The sequence below is a fragment of the Bison bison genome, unplaced genomic scaffold, assembly GCF_000754665.1.
Source record: "Bison bison bison isolate TAMUID 2011002044 unplaced genomic scaffold, Bison_UMD1.0 scf7180017864072, whole genome shotgun sequence".
Taxonomy (NCBI): Eukaryota; Metazoa; Chordata; class Mammalia; order Artiodactyla; family Bovidae; genus Bison; species Bison bison.
In genome coordinates, this window is record NW_011494644.1 from 4,983,496 (window position 1) to 5,000,388 (window position 16,893).

At 44.1% G+C, this 16,893-nt stretch overlaps 1 protein-coding gene across 1 annotated transcript in view; it reads left to right on the top strand.

The window, feature by feature from the left end:
• Positions 1-2,483: 2,483 nt before the first annotated feature.
• OTOA (otoancorin) overlaps positions 2,484-16,893 on the top strand; it is a 68,861-nt gene continuing 54,451 nt past the window's right edge. Inside the window, exons 1-8 of the mRNA XM_010837194.1 lie at positions 2,484-2,571; positions 2,905-2,933; positions 3,026-3,056; positions 3,171-3,198; positions 5,271-5,358; positions 8,712-8,843; positions 12,761-12,996; positions 16,087-16,190. Of these exons, the coding sequence (XP_010835496.1) occupies positions 2,484-2,571; positions 2,905-2,933; positions 3,026-3,056; positions 3,171-3,198; positions 5,271-5,358; positions 8,712-8,843; positions 12,761-12,996; positions 16,087-16,190 (736 nt within the window). The remainder of the gene's footprint in view (positions 2,572-2,904; positions 2,934-3,025; positions 3,057-3,170; positions 3,199-5,270; positions 5,359-8,711; positions 8,844-12,760; positions 12,997-16,086; positions 16,191-16,893) is intronic.

Consider the following 16,893-nt stretch of genomic DNA (forward strand, 5'->3'; position numbering starts at 1 on the left):
TTGAAAACATCAGTTTGGCTTGTTTATTTCCTAAACCCATATGTAGGGCTTTCTTCATGCCAAGCATTGTTCTAAGTGATTTACTTCATTAGCTAATTTTATCCTCATATGATGCTATGAGGTAGGTACCAAGGAAGCCCTTATCTTCTCTTTTGCAGATTCTTTTCCTGTACACATCATTACAGAGTATTGAGTAGAGTTCCCTGTGCTATATAGTAGGTCCTTATTAGTATCTATCTTATACACAGTAGTGTGTAAATGTCAATCCCAATCTTCCAATTTACCCCTCCCCCTCCCCTGTCCCATAACCATAAGTTTATTTTCTATATCTGTAACTCTGCTTCTGTTTTCTAGATAAGTTCTTTTGTAGTCTTTTTAAAGATTCCACATATAAATGATATCATGTGATATTTGTCTGTCTTACTTCACTCAGTATAACAGTCTCTAGGTCAATCCGTGTTGTTGCAAATGGCATTTCATTCTTTTTGTTTATGGCTGAGTAATTTTCCATTATATGTATGTACTGCATCTTCTTTATCCATTCATCTGTTGATGGAGACTTAGGTTGCTTCCGTGTCCTGGATGGAATGTAAATAGTGCTCCAATGAACAATGGGATGCATGTTATCTTTTCCTGTTATGGTTTTCTGTGGGTATATGCCCACGAGTAGGATTGCTGTTCCCTGTGCTACACAGTAGGTCCTTATTAGTCATCTATGGTAGCTCTATTTGTTTTTAAGGAACCTCCACACTGTTCTCCAGAGTGGCTGCACAGCTCCTAGTTCTCTTATCACTTAAGAATTTGCAAGGACGTAGGAGCCCTGTACGGAGAAGGCGATGGCACCCCACTCCAGTACTCTTGCCTGGAAAATCCCATGGAGGAGCCTGGTGGGCTGCAGTCCATGGGGTTGCAAAGAGTTGGACACGACTGAGCGACTTCACTTTCAGTTTTCACTTTCATGCATTGGAGAAGGAAATGGCAACCCATTCCAGTGTTCTTGCCTGGAGAATCCCAGGGACGGGGGAGCCTGGTGTGCTGCTGTCTATGGGGTCGCACAGAGTCGGCCACGACTGATGCGACTTAGCAGCAGCAGCAGCAGCCTGCACAGGGTACAGCCAATCTACAGACGCCAGGTTGTGGTGAAGGAAAGTGTTGTGTTTATTGCAGGGCACAAACCAAAGAGTCCAGGGCAACTGGTGCTTAAAAGTCTCCCCCAACTCCTCAAAGTCTTTCAGGGAAAGATTTTTAAAGACAGGGTGAAGGCAGAGGAGGGACTTGGGGTGATCAGCTCATGGACCTTCTTCTGATTGGTTACTGGTGAGGTAATCAGGAGTGACCATCTGGTTCCAACTGGTATGGGGTTTATGTGCTTGTGGGCAGCATACTGGCTTCCCCGGGGGCTCAGCGGTAAACAAACTGCCTGTGATGCAGAAGACGCAGGAGACCTGGGTTCAGTCCCTGGGTCGGGAAGATTCCCTGGAGGAAGGCATGGCAATCCGCTCCAATATTCTTGCCTGGGAAATCCCATGGACAAAGGAGCCTGGCCGACTACAATCCATGGGGTCACAAAGAGTCGGACACGACTGAAGTGACTGAGGTGCACACACGCAGGGGAGAATACAGTTAACTTCTTCCACCTATTGGGGGCTTTAGTATCTATAAAACAGCTCAAATGACGTGGCTCAGAATATTATCTTCAGTCTTTGAGGAGAAACTAAAAGGAAACTAAAGGTCCTTGACACTTTTTAATGGCTTAATGGCTAAAGTATTATTATTTTGTCTTGCTTGTCTGTTTCCCTTCCTTTCTGCATTTTCTCACTTCTCTGAATTTACTCTTTGGAACCTGGGGATGGGTCTTTCTTTACACAAGAGGCAGGCAGAGGACACGGTGGGAGTGGGGGGTCCGTTCTGGGAAGGCTCCACAGGGTCTGGCTCACTTACAGTATCTCATTAGTTATCAACAGCATGTTCTTGAAAACTAATATTTGCCTGGCGTGCTGCAGTCCATGGGGTTGCAAAGAGTTGGACACGACTGAGCGACTGAACTGAACTGAATGACACTGATAGTCCTTTACATGCTTATTGGCCATTTGTATTTTTTAAAAATGAAGTTCAGGTTCATATTTTTTCCCTCTTGGCTTGTTCATCTTCTACTTACTGAATTGTAAGAGTTCTTTTTATTTTCTAGATGTAAGTCCCTTGTCAGCTATAGCAGAGTCCATGCTTTTACCCACTCCTCTTTGTTCAATTGAGGGGTATGAGAGGTGGTTGTAAGAATATAAACAGGCCATTATAACTGAGGAGAGAGATGATTGTGTTTTACACCAGCAAAGAAGTTTAGATGGAGCAAGGTGGATGGAATTAAAAAAAAAATCTTTAAGGGATTCTGGGTCTATCTGTTTTTCCCGTGTCTTCTGATTATTCTTAAATATGTCTAAAATATACAACCCTGAATTATGTCTGCTTGAATTAACTGCAGGAGAATGTCTCAGGAACCTTGGAGATGCTCTCTTTGGCTGTTCCTTTTCCTGAACCACGGAGTGGCAAGTTATAGCGTTCCAGACTCCCAGGGTAAGTCCCGAGGGAGGAGTCATCTGTCACGGTTTCCACACATCTCAGGGGATGGAGTGGGGTTAGGTCAGTGCAGGTATGTGGTGCTATGGAGTGTTCTGGGATGTGTGCATGCCTGTTGCCCTGTATGTGCCTGTATGTGTAGAATTTTCAGGGTTATTCTAAAAGGGTTTCTTAAACCAAGATTTCCTCACACTGGCACAAGTATAATAAAAATTCACTAAAAATTTCCTTCATGAGTAACCTTTTTTGGGGGCTCTTTTCTTAACACATCTGTATTTGTGAAGGTCATCCCATTCAATCCTGTTTTTATATTCAATGGCTTTGTTGCAGATTTGCACCCATTGTTGCAAAAGATGGCGGTGAGTATTCCATTTTCTTCTAAACAACATCCCCTCTGCTGAAACCGCCAACTCATGGATGTTAAACTTGATGTTATCTCTTTGCCTTTTAGGAAGAAATAATAGATGGAAGCTACCTGAATGGTAACGTTCCCCCGTCCCTGCTTGTTGTGTCTAAGAATTTCAAACAGGAGGTGCCTGTGATCTCTCTGGAATGATTCCTTTTTAAGTTGTCTTTTCATTTTATTTCCATCGTAGCACTGCTGGATCTCATACAGTTCCAAAGGTAACTCATCCTAAAGGGGAGGGGGAGGGATGGAATAGATTTTCTTAATGGAAGTCCCTTAACTGTAAAAAGTACTATATACTCGTTTATCCAGTTTATCCAAAATTCATCCAATGCACAAGTGTTTTAGAATAGATACATTTGTTCCATACAGTTTTGGCCCCCTCTGCTAGGGATGGGGGAGCCTGGCGGGCTGCCGTCTATGGGGTTGCACAGAGTCGGACACGACTGAAGCGACTTAGCTGCAGCAGCAGCAGCAGCTGTAACACAAGAGCTAACATTTACTGAGTGCTTACTATGTAGCAGGTACTATTCTAAGTGCTTTATGCATAGAATACACATATAATCCTCCCAAACCTCAGCCTCCTCCCACCCAGGTAGGTCCTTTTGTTATCTCATTGGATAGAATAATGAAACTGAGGCCCAAGGAGGTGATTTAAGGTCACTCAGCTGGGAAGTGGTGAAGCTGGGGTGTGTATCCAGCAGCCTGGCCCCAGGGCTCACTGTCACTTTATTTTTTTAGACTGCTCTATCATTTTATTTTATTTGGCCACACCATGTGGCATGTGGGATCTTAGTTCCCTGACCACGAATCCAACTGGTGCCACCTGCGATGGGAGTCTTAACCACTGGACCACCAGGAAAGTCCCTCACTGTCCCTTTATGTACTGTTAGATGCCACCCTGTGGAGCAGGGCACTACGTGGCAAGGTAAACATTAACAGACAATTCTAATATAACAAGTGCTATGAAGGACAGATGGGAGACTTGGGGCCCCATGACAGGAGCACTCAATCATATTAAAGTGAAAGACCCCATAAACACTCTTCTCCCTAAGGTAACTCCAGTTGACAGTATTGAATATATTCTTGCAGGCTAAAATTTTTTATCTGTCTCTATCCATCTATCTAGCAGCGCCTATCTATCTATCTATAACATGAATGTAGTGATAAAAGGCCTTCTAATTGTTTAAGGCAGGAGAATTCATCCACTGCCAGCTACTCCATAAGAGCTGGAAGCAAAAGTCCCACTCATTCCCGTTTTCTGAGTGAGTGGCATTCCATTGAATGGGTATTACCACCTGTTGTTGGACATCTGAGTTGTTTTCAATTTTTGGCTGTTACGAATGAAGGTGTGCATTTTCTGTGTGTTTGGCAATGTTTTAGCACTTTACATGTGTGGACAAATTTAATTCTCACAGTTAGCTATATTACATCGGAGAAGGCAATGGCACCCCACTCCAGTCCTCTTGCCTGGAAAATCCCATGGGCAGCGGAGCCTGGTAGGCTGCAGTCCATGAGGTCGCTAAGAGTCGGACATGGCTGAGTGACTTCACTTTCACTTTTCACTTTCATGCATTGGAGAAGGAAATGGCAACCCACTCCAATATTCTTGCCTGGAGAATCCCAGGGATGGGGTAGCCTGGTTGGCTTCCGTCTATGGGATCGCACGGAGTTGGACATGACTGAAGTGACTTAGCAGCAGCTATATTACATAGAAAGGGAAACTGGGGCACAGGAAAACTCAGTAAATTGCCTGAGTCCACACAGTTGAGTGGTAGAGCCAGGATTCAATTCCAGGTTTTGAGCCAACAGTCTTAACTATGCTATTCCAGCCTCCCATGGTATACACAGCGTTTGTTTTGTAAATTTAATATGGTCGGGGGGCTTCCCTGGTGGCTCAGCTGGTAAAGAATCCACCCGCAGTGAGGGAGACCTGGGTGTGATCCCTGGGTTGGGAAGATCCCCTGGAGGAAGGACACCTGTCCAAGTCCATCTGTTTGGATTGTTAATCTGAGTGGATTGTTACAGAATTTAGAATATAGCACACAGCTCTGAAACTGATTATTGTCTTTGAGAGACTGGTGTTTGGGTGGGTTCCTAATACTGGGAACTCCCCCACACTGTGCCAGGGCAACACATCGCCTTCCTCCAAGCACAGAGTTCCTAACATCCTGGCCCACTCCCACTGTCCTCTCTGAACTTCGGTCCCCTGAGCTCTCAGCTAGTAGGGGGACTACCCATCTTAGCGGAACCTATCATCATGACCTTCTCTGTCTGTCTTTGACTGAAGCTCCCAGGTGTGGACGTCAGACCTGTCCCACAGAGTCCTGGCCTATCTGAACTCACGGAACGTTGCCTTCACCATCCCCAGCCTGAAGGTATGTATCTGAGACCCACCCCTGTGTTCCGCTCTCAGTGCACAGGGATTGCAAACTCAGGAGCCAGATGAGTTGGAGAACTGGTGGATAGCTAGTCTTCACTTCCACAAAGAAACGTGTTCTGTCCATTTTATTTTGAAATGTGCTATAAGCTCTTCTGTCTTTCGTTTTTCTACTTTTGTTGGAGACGTGGTGTCTGTATGGGGTATAGGCTGAGCTGCTGTCTCTCAGCAAAGCCCCCTCAAATTACAGCAGCTCAGCCATGAAAGTAAGAGATGCTTACTCCTTGGAAGGAAAGTTATGGCCAACCTAGACAGCATATTAAAAAGCAGAGACATTACTTTGCCAACAAAGGTCCGTCTAGTCAAGGCTATGGTTTTTCCTGTGGTCATGTATGGATGTGAGAGTTGGACTGTGAAGAAGGCTGAGCGCCGAAGAATTGATGCTTTTGAACTGTGGTGTTGGAGAAGACTCTTGAGAGTCCCTTGGACTGCAAGGAGATCCAACCAGTCCATTCTAAAGGAGATCAGTCCTGGGTGTTCTTTGGAAGGAGTCATGCTGAAGCTGAAACTGCAATCCTTTGGCCACCTCATGTGAACAGTTGACTCATTGGAAAAGACCCTGATGCTGGGAGGGATTGGGGGCAGGAGGAAAAGGGGACGACAGAGGATGAGATGGCTGGATGGCATCACCGACTCAATGGACATGAGTTTGGGTGAACTTTGGGAGTTGTTGATGGACAGGGAGGCCTGGCGTGCTGCAATTCATGGGATCGCAAAGAGTCAGACACGACTGAGTGACTGAACTGAACTGAACGGAAACAATTTAGCTTATTTCTATTATATGTGATAGTCCAGGGCCAGGTGGGAAGTCCAGAGAGGAGAGGCAACTCTACCGCAAAAGGCCACCGGGGGACCCAGGTTCCTTCTGTCTTGCTGCTTTATCATCATCTAGGGAGTTGTTGCTTGTGTGGTTGAAATAACATATCCATTCTCCAACCCAGAGAGGGCGCCGTGGGAAAGAGGAAGTGAAGGGTCAACAGCCTCTCTTTAAGGATGTGACCTGCAGGTTGCATACTTCCTCCTGCTCACATTTCATTGGCTCACAGTCCACAGTCACATCTTACCGCAAAGGAGTAAGATGAGAGGCCATGTACCCGGATAAAACTTGTGGGCTTCTGTTGCTAAAAGGAATTACAAGAGAGTGGATCTTTGGGTATAATTATCAGTCTCTCAACTGCAGGTCCAGGAAATATTTTTCTTCCCTTTAAATTCTACCATAAGAAAAACAGTAGCGCAAGTGTGTAAATAGATGGCGATGGATATTTACATTAGAGAACAATAGGGCATGGTGGAGAAGGCAATGGCACCCCACTCCAGTACTCTTGCCTGGAAAATCCCATGGATGGAGGAGCCTGGTGGGCTGCAGTCCATGGGGTTGCACAGAGTCAGACACGACTGAAGCGACTTAGCAGCAGCAGCAGCAGCAGGGCATGGTAGGAACTGCAGTGAGCTGGCCAGCCTGTACCTCATTAGCGTAATTAGTAGACGGGGTGCAATGTTGTGCCTTTACCAATACTCTGTGAAGAGCACAGAAAACCGAAAGAACATTCTTTCTGAATTCAAAGACTGTTACCTGATTCGGCAAAGAGGTCACATCATTTTTTAATGAAGTCCCGACATACGTCTTTGTTGTTTCAACTTTTACTGACTTTATGGTGAAGATGAACATTCATGTGAGAGCTACGCTGAGATTGCTGGTTGTTAACCACTTACAGCCACTAGATGGATGTGGCTGGTGGCCTCACGGCATCTGCTTTCTTCATCTTGTTCATCAGTCTGTGTAATCTATAAAGAAGTGGTGCTTGCCCTTTTCTCTCTAGCAGTAGGGCTCCTCATGAAATGTGTATATTTTAACCTGATTTGAGCTATACTCCCTCTCTTCCTGTTTGTATATTCATTTATTCGTTCAGTACCTACTCATTCAGCCTCTAGTCTCTGCCAGGCACAGTTGTAGACACTGGAGACTCAGAACAGGCAGTCACCTTACCACCCATGTGGGCTTTTCATTCTAGAGGGAGAGACATTGAGTAAACAGTTCTTCAACTCATTCAAGACAGAGGATAATGGCTGGCGCTGACTGAGAACACTTTACATACTCATTTACTCCTTGTGATATAGGATTAATCCTTACTTACATAGTAAGTTTGACTCTTGTCCCTACTTTTCAGCTGAGAAAACTGAGACCTGGAGATACTGTTGCCCATTTGTCAAAACTCAGGAATCTCAGTTAAATTTGACTTGCAGATTAATAACAAATACATTTTTAGTATAAGTACGTCCCATGCGATATTTGGGATATACTTATGCCAAAAATTATTAGTTGTTTATCTTTAATTCAAATGTAGCTGGGCATCCTGTATTTTATCTAGCAATCCTAGTTAAGGAACTTGCGTGAGGCTGCACAACTGGCAAGTGTCAAGGTGGGGATTTGCACGTGGGTTGTCTGGTTCTGCCAGAAGGGTGGTGTCATCTGCATATCTGAGGTTACTGATATTTCTCCCGGCAATCTTGATTCCAGCTTGTGCTTCATCCGGCCCAGCGTTTCTCATGATGTACTCTGCATATAAGTTAAATAAGCAGGGTGACAATATACAGCCTTGACATACTCCTTTTCCTATTTGGAACCAGTCTGTTGTTCCATGTCCTGAACTGTCTGGTTCTAGAGCTTACCTTTTGTCCATGATGCTTTGCTGCCTTTCCAGAGCATTTTTATTTAAGGAAGATTTAGAAAATAGCTCCCCAGATAGCAGAGGAAATCTCCTCTAGGAGAAACTGCTGGCCTCTGCTCCTTACCCTGGAGGGGAGGCATAGCCAGTTCATGCTGCCTGAATGTTGCTCCTGTGCAGAGGGTTTGGAGCATGGCAGAGGGTTTGAAGCATGGCAGGGGGTTTGAGCAGTGACCATCTGGGCATAGTAAAATATCTGGGTAGAGGTCAGCTGCTCTGGACTTGAAACCTCAATTGCCTGCAGGGACCAGGCAGCTATGGGATAATCGGCTACCTGGAGGGTGGTGATCAGGAAGAGTAATTACAGTGAGCGACTGCCCCTTGGCCTGTTGATTATTACACAGAAGGGGATATGTATCCAGCATTGCCACATCTTTGTGGATTTTTGTGAGGAATTTCCTGAATTTTAAATGTTGGCAGCTCATTAAAAATTTTGGAGCCAACTCAGCCAAACTCGTGCAGGCTGCCAGCTTGCAGTCCCTGCAGGGAATTAGGTGGCTTGGCTGGGTGCTGGCGGTGTGCTCCTGTCCTGTCCTCACTGACTCGCCCAGCATTCCATGTCCAGGCAGCCATGGAAAACCTCCTGGAGCAGCGTTTGTACCAGCCCCAGAAGCTGCTGGAGGACCTGAGGGGGACAGATGCTCAACAGTTCCACACCGCCATGAAATACCTCTTAGAAGACAAGAAGGACCGTCTGGTGAGGCTTTCTTGGCATCCTGGGAGTGGGGCAAGTCCAGGGCATTCAACTTGGTGCTTGTCAAGTTGAATGTAATTGAGCCTCATTCTGGCCTTTCTTCATTTCCTCCCTGAAAACTCCTTGGGACCTAGATTTTCTGTCTTACTTCCTCCAGAGTTCAAATGAAGTGCCTTATAATTCATATTCTTATGGTAACTCAGATGGTAAAGAATCCACCTGCTATACAGGAGACTTGGGTTCGATCCCAGGGTTGGGCAGATCCCTTGGAGAAGGGAAAGGCAACCCAATCCAGTATTCTTGTCTGGAGAAGCCTGTGAACAGAGGAGCCTGGTGGGCTACAGTCCATGGGGTCATAAAGAGTTGGACATGACTGAGAAACTGACACTTTATAAGTACCAAGAAATGAGGGGTGCCCAGACCAGCCAGTGTAGAAACTGGCAAGACAGCTCAGTGGGCTGTGCAGCTGGAGCTCTCCCAGCTCACTGCAGCTCTGAACCCTCAGGAATGCCACCTGCACACAGTCACACTCTGTCCAGGATCCTGGCCTAAGCCTTACCAAGATACTGGTCCTGGTTTGGGGGGATTCTGAAACCTCAAATGAACAGAACTTTCTTCTTTTCTAGTAGGTATAGTCCTTCCTCAATTTCAGCTCTGTAAAAAAATGCTTTGTAGTTAAAAGCAGTCTGAGGAAACTGGTATAAAAATATTTTGATAAAAAAAAAAGTATTGTAAAGGCACAGTTGTGGCAGTCAGCTTTTTGAAAGTAACTTGTGAAGCATTTACCATATCCTAAATTTGCACTCTTTGCAGACTTGTGCACATATGCTCTGCTTTCAGAATAAATTTGCAAATTATACACAAAAAGGAGGAAGCTTTTTAATATAGATATTGCATTTATAAATGATCTGTATTAGAATATCGGAGAAGGCAATGGCACCCCACTCCAGTACTCTTGCCTGGAAGATCCCATGGACGGAGGAGCCTGGTGGGCTCCAGTCCATGGGGTCGCTAGGAGTCGGACACGACTGAGCGACTTCACTTTCACTTTTCACTTTCATGCATTGGAGAAGGAAATGGCAACCCACTCCAGTGTTCTTGCCTGGAGAATCCCAGGGACGGCGGAGCCTGATGGGCTGTCGTCATGGGGTCACACAGAGTTGGACACGACTGAAGCGACTTAGCAGCAGTATTAGAATATAAAAATCTCCAGTTATATTCAATTACTACCCATGTTGTACAACAGGTACCTTCTATTTTAGTTATTAACAAAAGGCTACACAACACACACACACACGAAGAAATGAGGGGTACTGAGGAGTCCCAATAATTTGGCTTCATAAATACCCATGAATGATTACTATGTACCAGGAGACACTGGGTTCTGAGATGAAAGACTGTCTCTGCCCTCAAGGAGCTTATGGTCCAGAGGAGACAAAAACAGAAACAGGTAATTTTCACAAAATAAGGTTGGCTATGTAAGAGCAAAGCAAGGCCTCTGAGACACAGAGAGTCACTGGGAATCAGAAAGGTGAGGTTTAGAGTTTTTCAGAGACAGTTGAAAGTGGAGCAGCATTTTCCTAAGGGAATTGAAGCATTTAAACATTTTACTAATCATAAATTAATTTCAATACTGTTATTAAAACACACATCAAAACTGTGAGTTTGATGGAGATGTAATTTTTCCTTTTGAAATGAATTTAAGTTTTAAGAAGTCAGTTTAAAGTAAAAAATAAACTAAATAATTGTAAAGGTGATGAAAGATACAGCAAAAATGAGGATGGTGGCCTATGAAAATGGTCTGGATTAATGTTTATTGAGGATTTACCATGTGTCAGGTATTATCCTGAGGGAATGATCAGTGAGCTGTTTCTGTAGAGGGCCTGATAAGAAATATTTCAGGCTTTGTAGGCCTTACAGTCTCTGTCACAACTACTAAACTCTGTGGTTGTAGTGTCAAAGTAGATGACAGGTAAATGAATGGATCTGGACGTGTGCCTATAAAACTTTATTTACAGGAACAGGCGGTAGGCTGAATTGGGCCTGTGGGCCATATTTGCCAACACTCTTCTAAAGGTTTAACAAGCCAGGACCTTCTGAAATAAGGATAACTAGAATCTTACCATTTCAATATTCAGATGAGGAAACAGGCTTGGAGAGGTTGAGTAAGTAACTTCAGGTTACACAGCTTGAAAGTGGCAAATCTGAGGTAAGAACCTGGGTTCCTGACTCTTAGCTGTGAGCCCGTGGCAAGGCCCGCAGGCTCCTTCTCAGAATAAGGTGTTAACATCTATACAATGAAATACAAAGGATGATCAAGGAAGTTGATTCTATTGAAAGACATTTATCAAAATACGTAAGACTAAGTTGGGGGTCAGTAATTCTTGAATACTTTCAATAGTAAGGTTTAGTGGTTGGTCTAATAGCTTCTGTAATTTTGAGGAAATGTTGAGTGTAAGCGAGATTTCCAGTCATTTGCAACAACGGTAGTGAGTTATGAAAGTGTTTGTGATTTTTAGTGATGATACATCAATGCTTCTTGTTGGTTCAAAGCCACCTTGCTGGCTCGCTGCCTATGTTCATCCTTGAAGGAGACGGTGGGGGTCAGTTCCACAGCCGTGAAAGGGAGGATGCAATTCCCTCCACTCCCCACCCCTAATACTCTCCACAGACCCCTGCCTCAGAACCCCCAAGTTACACTCGTCACCATTGCACTGTTAGGCCCCAGTTGGCAATGGCGGAAGTTAGGAAACTTGTAAACATGGTTAGATGAGTGGGCTTGGATTCAGTACCCTTGTTTCAGATCCCAGCTTTGTGCGCCTTTGGGCAGGTTGTCTAATCTCGCTTCTTGTCACCTGTGATAGTGAGTTAATTATAGCATGTAATGTTTGCTGAGTATTCACTAGGTACCAAGCACTCTCCATTCATTAAATCTCATTCGGTTTTTGTAAATCTAGGAGATAGGCACTGATTTTTATCTTCATTCAAGAGGAAGACACCGAGACTTAAAAAGGATAAGTGACTTACGCAGGGACACACACATATAAGTCAAGGGCCTGGGTTTTGAACCTAGGAATATCTGACCCTCAGACCTGTGAGTCTCAATCTATAAGACTGTTGTGAGAATAACAGGAGACTATACATGGCTGCTCCATGCTTGGCACAGTGCCTGGCATGTAGTCCATACTCAGTAAATTGTGGTTATTTTTGGAGGGTATGTTGGGTGAAGGACAGAGTTGTGAACAGTCAAATTTTGCTTAAACTCTGTCAGCGTTCCTGGGGTCTGCGGTCCAAAGGATTCATTCATTCATCCTATCAGGTTATTTCTCAACATCTTCTGCGTACCAGGAATCCCACTGGGCACATGGTATGGGCCTCAGCACTTTCCTGGCTCAGCCTCATCTATACACTGAAATCAGATGCCAGGGCTCCGCCAGAGCCCAGTGAAAGCAGGCTTTATGGTGATGCTGGGGATCATCTCCCTAGTCGTTCTTATGTACAGTCAGGGTTGAGGTCCACTGGCTTAGAGGAAAGATAGGTTTGTAAGCATTTCTAATCACGGAGTTTGGTTCAGGATGCTCTTGGAAGCCCAGAGTGGAGGGAGGTTTGATTTGACCAAAGTAGGACATCAGAGAAGACTTCACTGATTCAGTGATGACTGACCTTGACCTGAAAGAATCAGCTGGAATTCGCTGAGACAAGGAGGTGGGGATTCCAGCGAGAGCAAGGGCCTGAGGTGTGACAGTCATGATGTATCCGGAGAAGGAAAAAGTATTCTGTAAGTGACAGAAAAGTCTAGCATATTTGACATAGCAGCATAGTGCTTAATAGTGGTCCTGAATTTCACCTCTGCTGCTAAGCGTGGTCTCTCCCAGTGTTTGCAGATTGAGAGGCAACGCTGACTTCTGTCACTGCTTTAGGAGCTGGATGACATCGTTATTGACTTGGGAGAGGTTCGGAAACAAGCCTTGCAGAGCCCAGGTGTGAACCGCAGCCTGTTTATCATCACGCTGGAGAGGTGTTTCCAAGTGCTGAACCCCCTGGACTGTGTGGAGATCCTGGGCAGGGTGCTGAGGGGGTCCTCAGGCCGCTTTCTCCAGCCGGACATCACAGAGATGCTCCCGCGCGACCTGCGTGAAGATGCCTTCAAGAACCTGTGAGTATCCTCCCCGCAACCCGCTGACTCCACTCGCTGCCCCTCAGAGTCTATCCTGAGGTCAAGGAGATAACACATGAGGGAGGGGAGAAGGCAGGTGAGGACAGGTTAATATTCAAGGTCAGCTTAGAGATGGCTCGATTAAAACAGTCTCCCACGTTTTAGTCATTCTGGTATCATCCTCATAATTTTTGCCATATTTGTATACTGCCTGTATTATTGTTTATTTCATGTATTTAAAAAATAGTGATTCATTCTATTTGCTTAAAATATCTATATTAAAAGTAAAAAATGATACATGCTGCTGTATATAAAAGAAATAACCAACAAGGACCTACTGTATAGCACAGAGAACTAGATTCAAATTTGGTAACAATCTATAAGGGGAATGAATCTGAAAAAAATAGATATATATGTATGTATAACTGAATCACTTTGCTGTACACTTGAAACTAAGGTAACATTTTAAATCAACTATACTTGAATAAAATTAAATAAATTTTTAAAAAGTAAATATGGTATAGTTACTGTAAATGGGAAACCAGTATCATTTGTCTTTGTTGTTGTTTAATCGCTGTCATGTAAGGAATCATAAAAATAATACAACAGCAATTTTAAAAGTGTCATTAAATCCTAGCTGAATATATTGCTCTGAGCTTGGGACCTGTTCTCGGGTAAAAAAGGAGCTGAGTGTGTGTTGAAGACTCCCTAGCGCTAAATTGAGACTTTCTCCTTGAGAGGCAGCAGACTGACCGAACACGGTTGGATCCAGGAGTTCAAATTACACCATCAGCAACGCCTCGGTTTTTTAATCTCTCAGCTCTGCCCTCCTCTGCGTTGGCCTTGCTCCCAGGCAAGCTCTTTCCACAATGGAATGTGGGCAGTTCCAGGCCCCTCCTCAGAGTGCCTGGTCCAGAGGACTTTCCCAGCAGTTCCAAGCAGAGTCCTAGACCTGATTCTCATTGGTCCAGACTAGGGCATGTGCCCGTTCTTGAGCCGATGACTGTGGCCAATGGGATCTGGTGAGATGAATGGCTTGCATGTGGCTCACAGTTCCACCCAAACCACATGGATGTGAGAGAAACATCATTTTCCCAAGAAAAACTGAGGTGCTGTTATGACAAGAGAGGGGGTGGATGCTTGACAGTCAAAACTCAGATGTCCAGCACAGAAACAGAAAGCCTGAATAAGAGCCCGGGGAAAGATTTCAGGCCCTACAGAGAGAAAGACAACAGAACAATACAGGTATAACACTGCATGACAGCGGGTTCTCATCATCACTGGGGAGTCCAGAATATGCCATTTCCTGTTTCCCGATGAGCATCATTTAATCCAACCTCTTCTTTCCCAGATGAAGAAACTGAGGCCCAACAAGGGGACGGTATACCTGAAGTGACCCCATAGGGCTTGACTTAATCTGAACTCAAGCCAGTTCTCCTGAACCTCAGTTTTGCCTTCTTCTTACTCTGCCTTTCTGCTTGTGAGGATGATGTCATTAACCCCATTCCCATTTTTCAAATGGGAAAACTGAGGCACAGTGAGATTGAATAACTTGACCTAGGTCATGATAGAGCATTGTTACAAATGGGCAAGCTTTCCCTTAAATGATGGTTATCATTTTTTCAGAATTACTGAATATAGCTATCTCCTGTCCCTTTCACCCCCGCTGCTGTTATGAAAATCAAAACAACAACTGAAAGAGAAAGAGAGAAAGAAGAGGAAGAGGAAGAACCGGAATAAGAGGAGAAAGAGGAAGAAAAACAAGAAGGAGGAGGAGGAGGAAGGGTGAGGAGAAAAAGAAGAAAAGAAAGATACAGAGAGAAGACCCTACATGGATTGAAAGTTTGCCTCTTCACATATGAAGTGACTGGGAGAGTGGCAGGGACCAACCTTAAGCTTAGGAAAGGTTGGCGAATTGCTCATTTGGTGAATTGATTTTCAGTGGTGGGTGGAATTGAGCGAAGTCTTCCGAGATGAAGAGACTCAACTGTTTTGCCAGGATGAACCAGAGGGGTGATCAGTGCCAAATGCTGAAAGGTCAACTCAGATTGGACCAAATGGAACTTCTGGCTGCGGTGACAAGGAGGTCATTTGGGATTTGGGCCACAGGGAGTAATGTGGCAGTGGGGAAACCAGATGACCATGACTTAAAAAGTGACCAAGACACTTTATAGCCACAGGATGTCTGAAACTGAAATGTCAGATACTAACAAGTGTTGACAAGGAGGTGGAGAAATCAGAACCTTCAGACACTGTTGGTGAGAAAGTAAAACAGTGTAGCTACTTTGGAAAGCAGTCTGGCAGTTCCTCAAAAGACTAAGTATAAAGTTGTGATTTGACCCAGAAATTCCACTTCTAGGTCTACACCCAAGGAAAATGAAGCATGTTACATAAACACTTGTACATGAATAATTATAGCAGCATTATTCATAATAGGCAAAAGGTGGAAATAACCCAACTGATGAGCAGATAAAGGAAATTTGGTATATTTGTACAACAGAATACAATTTGACCATCAAACAAAGTACTGATACATGTCCCAACGTGCATGAACCTTGAAAACATCATGCCATGTGAAAGAGGCCAGATACAAGTGTGACATATTGTATGACTGCATTTATCTGAAATATCCAGGAGAGGAAAATCTATAGAGACAGAAAGTAGATTAGTGGTTTCTAAGAGATGGGGTCACTGGAGATTCAGGGGCGATAGATAAGAGAACAGGGTTCCTTTTTGAGGCACTAAATGGGTTCTAAAATGGATTGTAGTGATGGTTGTACAAGTCCATGAATATATTGAAAATCACTGAGTTGTGTACTTTAAATGGACAAATTGTATGGTACACAAATTACAGCTTAATGAAACTGTTATTAAAAAAAAAATGACCAGGTGGTTGGGAAATGGAGATCAGTCTTTGGCAGATATTTAAATGTGATGGAAAGAGGAAAATGGGAAAACAGCTACAGATAGCAAGGGGAGTGGGAAAGGCTTTTAACCGATGACGGCTTTGTGTGCATTTGCTGTTTGGACCCTGCCTGCAGGCCTGCATCTGTTTGTTCCTTAACTGATACCCGTGTTTGCATCGTTTAGGTCTGCGTTGTTCAAAGATCTCTATGACCAGACCTCGGCCCACGCCCAGAGGGCTGTCTACTGCTGGATGACTGGGGTTCTGAAGACATCCTCCAATGTGACTGGTGAGCCCAGGCCTTGAGGTGGGAACACTTTTTAGGCGGAGTCCATCCTTAAACATGGTGGTGGTGCTTCATCTCTATAAATAGGGATTTGATTTCATTGTCGCTTAAGACGTTTACCTCTCTAGGCTTCCAAAAAGAACGTGATGTGGCTTGTGGGAAAACACACATACCCCATCTCATCAGTGCATTTTTCACATGTTGAAGTCTCTGAAGTAACAATCATCTGTATCTTAGAATCAAAGATGTGTCCTAGGTTCTTAGGAAATAATAACAAGTTTACAAGTTCAAAATCTGTGTTAAAAATCTGTATCAAAATGGGACAATATAGTTCTTTTAAAGAAAATCTAGATAGTAAAGCCCAGAAATTCAGCACTAAGCTTCCTGGCAACCAAAGCAGAAATAGGCCAGGATTTATTTGACAGATGTTTATTTTTTTTGTAAATTAATTAATTAATTCTAATTGGAGGCTAATTCCTTTACAATATTGTAGTGGTTTTTGCCATACATTGACATGAATCAGCCATGGGTGTACTAACAGATGTTTATTAAAAACCTACTATTTTCTGGAATAGTCAAATTCATAGAGATGGAAAGTAGAGTGGTGGTTGCCAGGGGTTGGGAGAGGAAGGAATGGAGAGTATGGAGAGTTACTATTTATTTTATTTATTTCATTTTGTTTATTGGCTGTGTCGAGTGGCTTGTG